Raw genomic sequence first — 16159 nt, forward strand, 5'->3', positions numbered from 1 at the left:
TTTAATTTTGTGTGTAGGTCAGAGGTCTTTAACCTTTATCAGCCCAAGGACCCCTTAATGGATATAGACGAGGAACAGGACCCCCCAGTACATGTAGCAAAATAATACTGTTCTATTTAATACACATATTTAGCTATATAACAAAAAACATGCTAATAAGTTTTTTTTTTTTTAAAGTGATACGATATGATTGGGTTACATTAATAAAAGACAGGACAATCAGATAAGCTAAAAAATTGCTTTAATAATTTTTGGCAAAATAAAAAACTTACATAAACATCTCAGCAACATGATATGCTAATCTCTTGTATAAACTAAAAATATTCAGAGGCTGAAAAGACACAATGTTGCGCTTTATTACATACAGCACATTATTTAAATAGCTGGGTTTGTAAAAAGTACAAATAAATTACAATAAATCAGTAACATCTCTTAGAAAACATTTGGCTTTTTGGTCACTGCATTGCACATAAACATAGCAGAGTCAAAACTCAATGTGTTCATAATTACCAAACACTACTTTGCTTGCTATTTCATTAAACAACTAAAAAGACACATCCTGCATTGGCCAGGCTTTAAAAAATACAATCAGTTTAAAAACACATTAAGACAGTAAAACTCTCATTTAACAGTTAAAATGGGATCTGAATAAAAATGTTTGTGATTTGAGGCGTAGCTCTCTAAATTAACATTTAAGGCATCCAAGTGAATGCATGGATTGCAGTGGTTAAGTTTGAGTCACAGTGATATTCCTGAAATGTACAGATGATCAGAAATCCTCATCCTCAATAAACCGGAGGAGTCATTGGCATGGCGAGACCTCAACCGCGTTTTGACCCTATGTGACAGTAAAGGGTCATGGACACAATCATCGCCGCTAGCTGAAGAAAAAAACAACACAAAAACTTTAGCTTTTACAGTATGTATTTAGCAAATGGTAACACTACAATAAGGTTTAATATTACATATCTATACAAAGTTAACTACATTACTTGGCATAAATAAATTAATCTTACAGCATTAATACTATAGGGATGTATGGATGTATATGCCTATAATCAGTATTGGCATGCGTTAAAAAAAACTTTGAAAATCAGGTCATATTACTAGGAATAAAAAGTAGCAAGAAATGCATCAAAACCACTGATCTATATAAATGACTGGATTGCGCATGACGTCACAACTGTGAAGCCACCGCGCCGCCATGTTGGTATACCCAAACATTCCATTAAATCAATGGACGCGATCAGATTTTAATGATAAAACTTCACTTTACTAGTCTTCGTTTTTATATCTTAAGTTACCCTGTACATTATTACAACACAAACGTCCTAAGCATGTACATAGTTATTTACTGTAAGTTGTACATTTTAGTTTTTAATCAGTTATTATACATTCATCTTCATTACAGTATCAGAACAGCAGACAGGCCGCAGCATATTTAGTATTAATGACAAACGTGCTTATTCTGAAATCTAAATAAATAATCATACTTTGTACCGTATGAGCATGCAATAATTAGCTGGTTTTATGTTATCTAAACTTACAAGTTACCTAAACTTATTAAGAGAAATAACGCTTACCGTGTAGCTGAATGTCAAACAAAACTTTATTTATACCCGTGTCATTAACAGAATGCAGCAGACGCACCCCACTAAACACAGGACGTCGAATAGACGTGCAGATCGTGTCTATATTGGGTCCGTCGGTCCATGACCAATTCTGGACATCTATTCGACGTCCAAACTAGGTCCACTATTTGGACGTCCAACCATGACCCTACTTGGACGTCATATTTACGGGCAACATTTGACGTTTAAACTGGGTAATTTTTTGGACGTCATTTGGACGTCATATTTATGGGCAACATTTGACGTTTAAACTGGGTAATTTTTTGGACGTCATTTGGACGTCATATTTACGGGCAACATTTGACGTTTGAACTGGGTAATTCTTTGGAGGTCATTTGGACGTCTATTGCAGGCCTATGTCTGTATTACATGATTAGGCCTATATAAAAAAATTTTATTTACAAATATCAGCATTATTGTACCAACATGATTAATACTTACGAATAGTCTATATTATTTTATACAGTATACTGTGTTTTCTGCTTTGTACATTTAGATGAATTTGTATATAAATAAAGAATTAAAAATCTGTAATTAGTAGTTCGTTATATTACAATATATGATCATACTAACAATTTAACATGAAAATATTCTCACCTGTTCTCATAATGTTGCGTTCGTGTTATGAATGCAATAAGTGTGCCTTATATACAAAATTAACATGGCCTTGTGGCTGAGTGGTTAGCGAGATTGGCTTGTGATCCAGAGATCGGTGGTTCGAAACCCGCGGCCGGCAGGAAATGACTGAAGCGTTCGGTGTTGCAATGGATGGGTGAAGTGCAGAGACAATCATTTCTTTTCGCTTTTTTCATGTCTTTTTTCCTTACACGGAGGTCCTACGGATGTAAACATTTAGACGTGCAGAAGACGTCGCAAAAAAGACGTCGCCTGGCGTTACAAAACAACCCCTTTTATGTACCGAATTCGGACGTCCAAAAATTCCATGAAAAAGACGTCATTCTGACGTCACTTTGCGCAGTGGGACTCACCTTAACGGTTTTTTATAAATCCATTTTCCTGCCCGATTAAAGCATAAACATTGCAAATAACACCAGAATTAACAGTTAATTTACGTACACATATCCTTAAAATAATCTTGCGTGACTGATACGCTGTAAAGCGGGTGAATTTAAAACATGATTTTGAATGGAAGTCAATGACGCCGTCTGCCGGTTGGGTATACCAAGATGGCGGCTCGAACTCTGCGCTGGCTTCACCTCACGCTGTTACGTTAAGCGTTCTATGCGCAATCCAGTCATTTATATAGATCAGTGATCAAAACTCATACTGTCTGATTATTTAGAATTTCGTGACAATGACAACAAAATTGCAGTTTGTTTGCTATGCATTTCTAGGATCCACATCATCAAAATTTGAAACAAGGAGTATCGATACAATATAGTATCGGTAGATGTCATTCTAATCAATTGAATATCTTTATTGGCACAGACATTTTGTATTGGTGCATCCCTAATTAACACATTATGTTCATTAATAGTATATTAGTACACTGTAAAAAGATATTTAAAAAAAAGTGGAAATGACTTGTAAATCCAGTTGAGGAGATTCACGTTTTTGATTAAAGATTATGAGTGCACGTGAAACATTGAAGATCACAGATAAGGCGTTTTAAAAATACGACAATATTCCATTAAAAAATTGTTTTATTTTGAATTTTTAATGTCTGTTAACATTAGTAAATGCATAGTAATATATTAACTTACATTAACAAAAATTAATAAATGCTATAAAGAAGTATTGTTTGTTTATGTTAGCTAATGCATTTCCTACACTGTAAAAAATCCTAACTGAATTATCTAATTTTAAATTACTATTATTTATCTTGACTAGAGATGAGTTGATATAAAATATAGCTGAAATAAGTCAACTTCATTTTATAAGTTATATCAACTCATCTCTAGTCAAGATAAATATTTTTAAGTTGACTTGTAAATCTGAGTTTATTCAATTAAAGAATTTAAGGCAGCAAATTATTTTTTACAGTGTATTATTAACCCTCATAAGACCATATTTTCCTGTAAAATGGGGTAAAAATGACCCCAGAGATTAAAAGAGTGATTACAAAAAATATATACATTTTTAATTTGGGAGATATGAAGTACTTTTAAACCCCTTTAACCCTCAGTTCCTCAACTACACCATTAGCTTGCCTGAAAAATATCAAATTTTTATGAAAAAAATTCACATACATTATGATCTAAATTTGTTTTAATTGTTTTTGATCTAGATGTTATGTGTTGAATTCAGTCATTTGGCGTTTAGAAAAAAACAGATTTATTTCCTAAACTGTAACCATAAAACTCTTTCACCAGCAGAGCCCCATAGAGACCCATTAATTTCACTGAATGTGGCCAACTGCTCAATGTCAGTACTTTAGTGATACATTTTGTGAATTTATGTTTATATAAACATTAGAAAGGACATTAAAAATAAATATTATTTCAAATAGTATAATTTTTTGTAGTTTTTGAAGCATTTTGAAATGTCTGTTTTTACAGTTTTAAGTGTGTGTGTGTGTGTGTGTGTGTGTGTGTGTGTGTGTGTGTGTGTGTGTGTGTGTGTGCTCTAGTACCAGGCCTGCCTATCTGTGTTGAAATTTTTGCATTTTTTGCATTTCCCATTAATTTCAATTGGGGTCATTTTTACCCCAAGTAAATTATTTTTACGCCTGTTTAGAATGACCAAATCAAGCCCAGTTTTTTTTATATGAATCTTGACAGATAATCTGGAAAGTCACAAAATCTTATTCCACTGAGATAAAGGGAACCATGTTTTTAAACTAAAGAAAAGTGGCTTGGGGGTAGAATTTACCCCAAGGGTCTTATTAGGGTTAATAAATGAAATCTTGTTAGGTGAAAATTAATGCATTACCCAAATTGTGCTTATGAGGGAAAAAAGCATTCACAAATAATACAACACATTACACGTTTTCTTCCAATTGAATCTCTTAGTGTAAGAGCAAAACCAATCCGGCATATTGTCTGTATTTTGTATAACTTGAAAATTTGATGTCATTCATCCCCACCCAGTTTTTAAAATTAAGCACAATGGTGGAAAGATAGAAAGTGCAGAATCGTACCTCAAGAGCAGCGATGCCCAATGCCACAGCTATAATAACGACAGCATTGTCATCGACCAGCTTCTTCAGTGCTGTAAAACAACCTGGAACATCCTAAAGCAAAAAACAGCCAAATGTAAAGTTCAAACAGCATACGAACGACAACAATTGATTATTTTATGGACAATGACTCTTGGATAATATGAAGAGTACATTACATCATGCAGTATTGTAAAGTTTGTATTGTATGATGTCATGAAGCATTACCGTGTTAGAGGCTGTCGTCCCACTGCATGGTGATGACCTACAGCACTGGGTTGGGTAAATACCCGTCCCATTTTCAAAAGGGGAACCTGTAAAATCTGTGTAGTTGTTGAATCCACAGCACTTGAGCTAGAGATACAGATTCAAGACAAAAGCCAATATAAGACCAATCGTAATGAAGTAATATCACTACATATACAAGCAAAGAAAGAAAGCATTCTTATGAGCATTTGTATTTTGTTCAAATTATATATGCGTTTTAATTTTTTTATATATTTTGTATTATCATTCTATTAAGAAAAATGTCAGACACATGAAAATGGTGGGTCAGCCTGATCTCACAATAATTCGTACATATTTTACGCGTTGGCTAATTTGTATAAATTAGTATGAAGTTAAAGCAACACTAAAAAGTTTTTGCTCTTTGCTCCCCCTACAGGTTGGAAGCAGAATAGTCCATTACCACTGTCGTAAATAATTTAGCCTACTGCAGCAAAGCTGGCTCTGATTGGATTGTAGGTCTGCCGTAAAGCACTTTTTTGTAGTTTTCACTCGAACTACAGGACTGCGACCTGACGGTTGGAAACTTCTTTAGTCCGGTTTTGGCCAATAGAGGGCTGCAAAGCGAATGTGAAAGTGCCATTCACCCCGTTTCAAGTGGATGAACGACTGAAACTTTTTTGGAAACGTTATTTATTTTAAGGTATAAAAAAACTCTTTGGTGTTGCTTTAATTGTGCCAAAACTTAGGATTATTATAAAAACAATAAAGAAACCCCACCCCTAACCCCAACGTCACATGGGTCAAGGGCAAATCATACAAAAAAGTATGAATGTGGTCGTACAAATTAGCAACCCCGTAAAACGAATTGCCATGATATAGCCTTGGCTATTTTTAGCACAGTATTGGGTCAAAAAGGGACAAACCCAATCCGCTTGGTTATAATTTAACCTATACTGCCTGGGGTTGTTTTAACCCATTGTTGGTCAAACATAAACTTCTGCGTTAATTTGACCCATCAGCTGAGTTTGTACCTTTCTCTGACCCAACACAATGTTGTAAATAACCCAATATTTTTTAAGTATACACTGTAAAAAAATGCAGCATGAAGGTTAAACAACTTAGTTTTCCAAGTCAATTCAACCTACTATTGTCAGTTAAAGAGCGCCATTGACACGGTCTCGTTTATACAGGCGCTGCAGCTCCCCCTTGTGTTTTTTAGAGAGATGTGCAATCATTGCGGTGATATAAAATCATTGCGATGAAGTCAAACAATCGCAATGAGACAATTGATTAATCATTGTGATAGCCCTAGTTGATTTGATACAAATGCTGCATATTTTTTACAGTGTAAATAAAAGATGACATGCATAATAAAATGCTGTAATATTGATTATTTCTATATATTATTCACATTTTTATAAAACAAAAACCGCCAATCGTTTCATCAATAAAAGCACCACAAACCGTTGTCATAGTTGAGTTCCACAATCCTGTGATATCTTTGTTTTTACCAAAGTCTGTCTTGATGTTTTTCACAGCTTCATCTCCAGCCTGTTTTATTAGGTCATTTGCCTAAAATATACACATTAAATAGTGAGCAAAGCTGTTTTGACTGCATGTAAATATGAGAATATACATCTTATACATAATATTTATTTATATTATCGACTCACCAGAGGTTTGAAGACAAGCAAAACAATCGCTCCAGCGACTTCAGCAATAAACACGATCAGAATAATGACAAAGAACTGAAGAGAGAAAATCAGAAACAAAGTATAAATGCTAGATTTATAACATATACTACATAAAATCATACAGAACAGGCCTAAATGTTTGCATGAGCTACTAATATGATGTGATGTGTAACGTGATGGGAGGTGCGCAAGCTGGACAAGAGTTTGTTTGTAGAGCTGGATCATAAAACAATAAAACCGCATATTTTGCCAAGGGTTGATTCACTACAGGTGTGATATGAGGTGATGTGAGATGTGATACATGATACGATCTGCAGGTGAAGATGATGTGACGTACCAGCAGCAACATACACCTGCTCTCTCGCACAGCTCCGCAGCAACCCAGGAAGCCCAGGATGAGGAGCACAGCGCCCACTGCGATCAGAAGATAGCCCACGTTCAGAACCTGACCCAGCTGACTCTGACCTGCCGATATGCCCTGCAGAAAACTCAAGACAGATCCGTTGTCCACCTTCACCCAGATGCCCACGCCCAAAATAGCCGCTCCTGCCAGCTAGAGTGCGAAAACACGGTCATAAACAAACATGACAAGCATTTTTATGCGGCTTAAAGCAAAGTGTCAAAATGTGTTTCTGGGTCACAGTGAGTCAAAATGATGGAGGTGGTCATAAAAACAGATTAAATTGTGTGTCATATGTGGTTAATGCAATAAATTGCACATGTGGTCGGACACCTTGGCAAATTTGTTTACTAATGCAAATGTATCATCTATACTGGCTTGTTTACTGATATTCTGGGATGTCTTTACCTAAATGAGAAAATGAAAGTGACGTGATACTGGGAAGGTGACCTCTGCATTAAACCCATCCAGTGAGTAGTAAACACATGCACTTGCATGTTGTGAACACAAACACACACGGAGCAGTGGGGAAATCACTGTAGCACCATCGGGGATAGATAAAATGGGCATAAGGGCACCTCGGTTGCAAACTGCCAGCCATGGGACTTAAACTGCCAATTTGTCCGACTCTCTAACCATTAGGCCACGACTGCCCGTTTTTATAATACAATGGCACATAGGCAGGCTATCGTATGCGAGACAGCAGATAAATATACTCTGATGTTTTGACTGTAGGAATGATTGTGATGTTTGCAACAATGTGATTTGCATGCAACCCAGCTGTAACACCATGAAAATTAGGTTTTGTTAATTTACTCGAGTCCTTAAATAGATTTCAACCTGTGTTTGTAGTTGTATATGACCACAAAAAACCTAAAGGAGATCTCTTCTGTGGTTTGTCACAACACAGACAGGTCAGGCGTTTAAAATTGGGATGCAAACTATTAGTTCATAGGACATTTACATTAACAGACATCTTATCCAAAGCGACTTACAAATGAGGAAACGTTTAACATATTGTCTTAAGAGTCAACAATAAATACACAGATAAAGATATAAGAGTGTTTTTGTTTTAAAGGGACACCTAGTTTTTTCGAAATATGCTAATTTTTTAGCTCCATACCATTTGGGAATCCATTCAGCTGGTTTCCGGGTCTGGCGCTACCACTTTTAGCATAGCTTAGCACAATACATTGAATCTGATTAGACCATTAGCATCACGCTAAAACATAACCAAAGAGTTTGGATATTTTTCCTATTTAAAACTCGACTCTTCTGTAGTTACATCATGTACTAAGACTGACAGAAAATTAAAAGTTGTGATTTTCTAGGACGATATGTCTGGGAACTATACTCTCATTCTGGTGTAATAATCAAGGACTTTGCAGCTGTAACATGGCTGCAGGAGGTGCAATGATATTACGCAGCAACCGAAAATAGTTCCCTATTTTCTGGCAGTGCGTAATATCACTACGCCTGCTGCAGCCATGTTACAGCAGCAAAGTCCTTGATTATTACGCCAGAATGAGAGTATAGTCCTAACCATATCTGCCTAGAAAATCACAACTTTTAATTTCTTAGAACACAATGTAACTACAGAAGAGTCGAGTTTTAATTTAAATTTAAAAATTATCCAAACTCTTGTTATTTTTTAGCGCAATGCTAATGGTCTAATCAGATTCAATGGATTGTGCTAAGCTATGCTAACAGTGCTAGCGCTAGACCCAAAGATAGGCTGAATGGATTCCAAAAAGTTAAAAATCAAATGTTTAACTCTAGGGGAGCTGGAAAATGAGCATATTTTCAAAAAAAGTAGAGTGACTCTTTAATATAGTCAACTGTTAAACAATAAGGGGCGGTTTCCCGGACAGGGATTAGACTACTCCTAGACTAAAATAAATTTAAGAGCAATTCAAACGGAAAACAACCTTCACTGACATATCTTAAAATACATCAGTGCCCTTTGTTTTGCCTCAAACTGCACAAAAGAAAAGTTTTTAGTAAGGCATGTTTGTTAAAACTAGTTATATTTCCTAATTAAACTAAGGCCTAGTCCTGGCTTAAGCTAATCCTTGTCCGGGAAACCGCCCCTAAGAGATTAAGGATTATTTAAGAACATAAGGGGGCGATTTCCCGGACTAGTCCTAGACTAAAATAAATGTAAGAGCTGTCCAAACTGAAAACAACTTGTGCTGACATATCTTAAAATAAATCAGTGCCCTTTGTTTGCCTGAAAATTCACACGAGTAATGTTTTTAGTAAAGCATGTTCGTTAAAACTAGTTATATTTCCCAATTAAACTAAGGCCTAGTCCTGATTTAAGGCAATCCCTGACCGGGAAACCACCCCACAATGTCTCAATTGATCATCTTTTCCCAAATATATGATCAAACAAACATGCATTTTACTTACAAAGATGATCCCATTGAAGAGAATCATCATCGTTTTCAAAAATCCAAAGCAGCCCATTTTTTAAAGTGGATGTGACACCTAAAAAAAATAAGATTAAAACACTTATATCAATATTTCCAATTATAAAAGACATCCTAAAAACAATATTAGAATTTCAAAGTATTGAATGTACAGTAGTCCCAATTGCTTTCAGGATTTGTCCAAACACTGACAAGGAAATACAGATGGTGGTTTTGCCCTCGTAACTGATTTAACTAGGAATCTCATTAACTCCAAACCGTCGGTCAGCGTTACATCTACACTGACTCACTACCATAGAAACTAACTCAAAGTTAGTCACACAGGAACCAGTATGTTTAAATATTAAACATCAAATATTAAACAGACATTGTCACAGTGCCACTTAGCACCTGAAACTGTTTGCTCGTTGTTGAATAGTGATATATGATTGAGTGTATTTATTCAGTCAGCTCTTACTGAACAAGGTCAAAGCAATTGTCATTTTATAGTCACTATTGCATGCCGCATGCAATAATAAACAATGAGATGGGACTGTAAGTTTGTTGGCCATAACATTTTATTGGTCAGAAATTTCCAATATGAGGAAAGAATGGAAGAAAAAAAAACTTTTAAGGAAGTTTATAACCTAATTATTTGAATAGCATGATTACTTCTCTCACATGCAAAACATCAACATGCCTGTTTGTATTGCAACTCCTGGTTTTAAAAGAGTTTTTTACAGCGTTTCCTTGTACAGATCTGAGAGAGTTTCGTAAGGAACAAAACCGGAGGCACAGCATTTTTTATTTACCTCATATTTAACGTGTTTAATCTTTCCATATAGACATTAAAGGCGGAGTCCACGATGTTTGAAAAACGGGTTGGAAAAGGAGACGGGCCGACTACCAAAACACACTTATAGCCAATCAAATCAAATCAAATGCCGGGTTGCGTATGTGTGAGGTGGGTCTATCAACAGAAGGTCCAGATTCTATTGGGGTAGGGGCGTGTTTGTTTAGGTGATTTCAAATATCAACATTGGCTTTCAAACATCATGGACTCCGCCTTTAAGGATTGTGCTACATCATACTGACAAGAGATGAGTTACAAGTTATAAAATGAAGTTGACTTATTTCAAATACATTTTATTTGTTATAAAAAAACATCAAGTCAAGATAAACAACAGCAAGTTAAAATGACTTGTAAATTCAAGTTGAATAAACTAAAAAAAAATCAGTGTATACAAACTTACTGAAAATAAAATTGTTGGGAATATTTTTGGATCTTTAATACAAATAAAAGTTATTAAATTTATACATAGAGTAAGTTTTTTATACTGTACATACTGTAAAAAGTTGGACTTCAATTGTTAACAACCTAAACAATTTAAGGTTTATTTCACTTAAAGTTTATCCAACTTTCACATTTTACAATTCACATGTTAAAGAAAATTATATAAATGAGGCCACTAAGTGAAAAGTTGGATCAACTTAGATTACTTCAATTGGTAACACCTAAAAAATATTTTTAAAAAACTTATTTTTTCAGCTAAGTTGAATAAACGTAAAGTTTGTAGGTGTTACCATTTGAAATAACTTTTTAATTGAACCAACTTTCATAAATTTTTCATGAAAATAAACACATTTATTCATTATTATTAGTGCCTTAGATGTGACTTCATGCAAGAAATCGTCATCTAATAATGTACACTTACATTGATAATGTAAATGTGTTGATTTGGCAGTGAAAACAAAGTTTGAGTCTATGGTGACAACATGAAAGGATTTTACGAGCTTACAGACAGAACACAATGCTCTTGTGAGTGAGGTGTTATTGTCAAACGTCATTTTATAAGATGTACTTATGCATATAATTACTGTAAAACAATGTCACACAGTGTAAAGGTCATCACATCCTGTTAAGAGATGACATCCTTTCTGAAACCTTTTCACACTTAAGGTGTCAATAGTCTGCAGTCTAAAACGAATATGAATATCCCAAAACAATGCTTTTTTATTTTAATATACTACACTATTAAAAAACTTGGATTTTTTCATCCCATCATTGGGTCAAACAGGGACGAACCCAACAGGTTTGGTAAAAAATTTATATTTGACCCAACGAGGTAAAACAACCCAGCATTTTGGGTTGAAACTGACCAGCATGTGTTAAATCAAAACCCAATGTTTTTTTACACAACCATTTTTGTTCCACCATACTTACTCGTGTAAATACTCATGTAACACTCTTTAAATAGGGAAAACATGGAAATGTTTGGTGGCTTCTAAATTTATCCCTGTTTGGATCCTAATGAATGAATGGTGCTATGCTAAATGCTAACACATTCACAACACGCTCTACAAGGATTAAGTGCACGCATTGGTAAAAAATGGTTATGTATTAATTTGTCTAAGTTGAAGTAAGAACATTGGCGTTTTCCTTTAAACTCATGTCATTTACTCTCATGTTACTTAAAATCTGCTTTTATTTAAGTGAAATAAAAAATTACGAGCGCAGTGAAACTCGTGTGCTATATTCGGCACAAGAAAACATTTACATTCAGATTATTCACACAATTAAAAACGTTGGATTGTATGGCTGTTGGGTTAAGTATAGCAAACCCAACCTTTGAGCTATAAATTAACCTATGCTGGGTTGTGTTACCAAACCATGGGTTGAAACAACCCAACCCATATTCTCTTCAGTAAAACATTGAATGCAAGATTGGGATAACAAGAGACTGAGTGAAGAATGACATATTGGGTTATGGGTCAACACGTAAGGCAACACCTGTTAGCACAGTTTCATGAAAGCCTCTGGAATAAAGCAATATCAATGCTTTACTGCTCCATATAAACACATATACACATTAAACGTCACATCGGCATGATGTATGTTTAGAGTTTACGCAGGGTTAACAAGAACACGCTGTATGTTTAGGTCAGGCTGAGGTCATTGATTGTCCATAGATTAAGTTATAGATAACCATTCAGACCATCAATAGAGGACTATTGGTGTACAACGTTTCGCAATTACACACTTCTGGATCTTTGGTTGTTCAGTTTGAGTCTCAGCAATGGACAAAGGCAAGATTTGATTAAAAATTCTTCAGAGGTAGTAAAAAGTGACATTTGTGGTCATCCATTTCATTTTGGGAACTGCGATAAGGTTTTACAAGTCGTCTCAGTCAGTTTACAACTTAGAAAAGGTTGTTAATGGAAATTTTGTTTTTATAAGTGTACCTACATGTTTGTATTTTGTATAATTGGTTCATGTAGTTTCTCTGGTGTGATGTGACTGACAAAAGTATCTTTAGGATCAGAGAGTGTTTTTACCAACTGAGGGTCAAAAGTCAGGCCAAGGTTTAAGTGTCTGCTGATTCGTCACATGATGGTAACGGTTAAAGGAACTCATAATCTAAAAACTTTCCACCAAAAACAATGGTTTTAGAATAATGAATAATGAACAAGCTTGTTGACAAAGGTTTATTTTTCATGCAAATATGAGTCGTCATACTGAATAAAAGATTCAATAGATTTAGCCTGCATGTGGCAATAGGGCACACAAGTTTGCCTATACCTGCCTGGAAATCATTCATTGGAGAATGTTAATGTTTACTCTGTTTTGTCTGTTAAATCTGAAACTCTATACTTAACTAACATATCAGGTTTCCTCGTTTTGTCATCATCAAAAACGGCCACTGAACAATTGGCTTTGTTCGGTTAGTAATAAGACTATGACGTATTTTAAAGGAATGGGCACTGAATCATGTCTGGTCAAAGAAATTTATTCGGAGAAAAATAGACAGCCGATTCACTTCACGTGATATATTTTACTGTAAAAAAAATCTGTAGAAATTATAATGGTATTGCAGCTGTGTTGCCGGTAAATTACTGTAGATTTAAATTTATGTTATTTACTGGCAAGTTTGTTCAAAGTTAAATAAATTTTAAATATTAACAAGTCTTTATCTTTACAGAATAAAACTATACAATAACAGCATCATGCAAGCATTCTGGGAACCAGAAATCATCATCAACCTTTTTCTGTTTTTTGCTTCAGATTTTGTTCCCAGAATGTTTTGCTTGATGCTGTTTTTCTAGTTTTATTCTGTAAAGACAAAGACTTGTAAATGTTTAATGTTTATTTAACTTTTAACAAAATGTTGCCAGTAAATAACATACATTTAAATCTATGGTAAATTACCGGCAACCCAGCTGCAAATTTCTACTGAATTTTTTACAGTGTAGTATTAGTGTATTTTTGATCTAATATGCATTTAACTCGTTGTTTTCCATGGCAGGAAAAAAATGTTTTTATTTTAATGTTTTATACCAGATTTCAAGGTAATATTTTTCGAAGTGTCTTGCAGATGCAAAAAACCCAGATTTATTGTGAACAATCATAAAATCTTCTAGATTTAATTATTCGTTTTAGGAATGCATGATACAAATGAAATTACAGTATTACTGTAGTTTTACATTTATGCTATTTACTGGCAACAGATTGTTCAAAGTCAAATGAACATTACACATTAACAAGTCTTTCTCTTTATAGAATCAAACTAAAATAACGCCATCATGCAAACCATTCTGGGAACCAAACTCTGAGGGAAATAAACAGAAAAAGGTTTATCAGGATATTGGGTTCCCAAAATGATTTGCATGAGGCTGGTAGTTTTGCTTTTTACTCATCGTTTTAAATTCTTACGCTCTAAAATACAAAAAGTATGTACAAACTGCAATTTTTTGTTATTGTAACCCAAATCAAAATAATATAATATGTTCTGATTCGTCTTTAAACCACTTTTGATCATCTGCCTCATCACCAGCCGTTTTTAAACTGTTAAGGGTCGCCGTCCCGAATACGGGACACCTAAGTTTGCATTAATAATCACTACAAACTATATACCGTTGGAAAGGTCTAAGCCTCCAGAATAGACATTTCAACAGTGTTATATAAAATAAATTATGTAGAGAGAGTAATTGATTCATTTATGAAGAGAGTGTGCCTCAAAACATTTATTTTCTGCTAAATGTCACTGTCCCACCAGCAGGACGCCTACATTTACTTTAATGTTTGCATATGAATTCTTATCTAATCATGACAAATTGTATATTGTTTGAAAGCTCCAAGAGTGTAGATTTAACTCAATAGGGTGGGGTGACGCTTAAAAGGCTAAACAATTGGTCAGTGTCAGATGGAAAATGTTACATTTATTTGCCGATACTTGTTATGGATAAATATATTGGGGCATCCAAAATTTTTATGATTAATATATTTGTGCATCCTGATTTAATATAATCTTAAAAAGTTTGTTTATAATTATTGGCTACCTATATTTCATATCAAAGTATCGTGGGTATTTGTATTGTTCACGAGACAATATAAAATGTTTTGCTTTGCATCATATTAATTTAAATACAAATTGGGCGATATATCGGGTGTGATTGTCATGCGGAACGGCATTTACTACACAGAGCTGTTGTTCTTTGAAAAGCTAGGCAATATCGCATTCATAATCGTGAACGAGTCAATAATACCGAAGGCGATAGCTCGATTCTAAGCAAACTACAGCTCTGTGTAGTACCGCTTCATTTAGACGGAAGCATTTACTAGCCTACTAATCACGAAATCGGCTTTACTGATGAGATGCGCATGACAATCCCATCCGATATATCGCCCCGCAGTACAATGATATAAATCTTATAATAGTATAATAATACTTATTAATATTTAAATACCAGGGCAAGTCTATCGGATACATCTAACCCTAACACTGTTGTAATTTTAGGGATCTCGATGGAGATTGAAACATCAGATTTGTTTCAGACCCAGAGTTTCGGAAGTTTCAATGTGGACGATGATCAGAATTCAGACAGAAACTGATGTACTGTTATTTACAAGCTTCACCTCGCAAAAACAATGACTCATGATGAGAAACCCTATCAAAACAACACCGGTGTTTCTCATGGGATCTCATTTTGATTGGACAATATTACACTCGCTAACAACCGGTTAGAGTGTAACCACACGAGATTCGTGTGGTTATGCATGAAAGCGCACAAATAAACATTAAAAAAAATAAGACTTATTAACACATAACACTTTGTTACACATTTTGTTTTCAACCTGTTTCATTAAAACGATGAATGAAAAATGGCACATGCATACGTTCAGAGATTCAATAGTAGATTTACAAAGCAGACAGTCTTACCTTAACTAAACTGTAGCAGGTAAATTCAGAAGGTGAGCACTGATCAGAGCACTTATGTGTGCCTCCTGTTTGTCTGTTTCCCTGAATACAGGTTAGATTTGAGAAAAGATGGGAGGGGTGAGCAGGTGGGAATTATATACCACTCCCCTCTCTCTGATGAGAGAGAGAGAGAGAGAGAGAGATAGAGAGAGAGATAGGGAGAGAGAGAGAGAGAGAGAGAGAGAGAGAGAGCTTCAAACCTTGCTGCGAGTTACGTCAGGTCCTGTCACGAGAAAAGGACATCAAGTGGAACGGAACTACGACCGAAATACTCAAAACTAAATATTTATACTTTAAAGTGTATTTTATATTGTAAATATCCTCTGACTTTATTTTATTTTACATTATTTGCAGTAGAACTTCATCCATTACTAAACACCTTAGCTTAATTCCACCTTAATGTTTGTTATTGTGTTATTG

At 34.8% G+C, this 16159-nt stretch overlaps 1 protein-coding gene across 1 annotated transcript; it reads right to left on the reverse strand.

Annotated features, from left to right (window-relative positions):
* Positions 1-224: 224 nt before the first annotated feature.
* Positions 225-15839, reverse strand: LOC129421572 (tetraspanin-1). The gene is made up of 8 exons (XM_073865204.1): positions 15701-15839; positions 9484-9561; positions 7009-7224; positions 6651-6725; positions 6442-6549; positions 4978-5103; positions 4732-4824; positions 225-881 (listed from the first exon to the last, which is right to left on the reverse strand). Exons 2-8 carry the CDS (start codon positions 9538-9540, stop codon positions 822-824), a joined length of 735 nt encoding a protein of 244 aa, XP_073721305.1. The 5' UTR covers positions 9541-9561; positions 15701-15839; the 3' UTR covers positions 225-821.
* Positions 15840-16159: the final 320 nt, after the last annotated feature.

The sequence above is a fragment of the Misgurnus anguillicaudatus genome, unplaced genomic scaffold (genome assembly GCF_027580225.2).
Source record: "Misgurnus anguillicaudatus unplaced genomic scaffold, ASM2758022v2 HiC_scaffold_29, whole genome shotgun sequence".
In the NCBI taxonomy this organism is placed as follows: domain Eukaryota; kingdom Metazoa; phylum Chordata; class Actinopteri; order Cypriniformes; family Cobitidae; genus Misgurnus; species Misgurnus anguillicaudatus.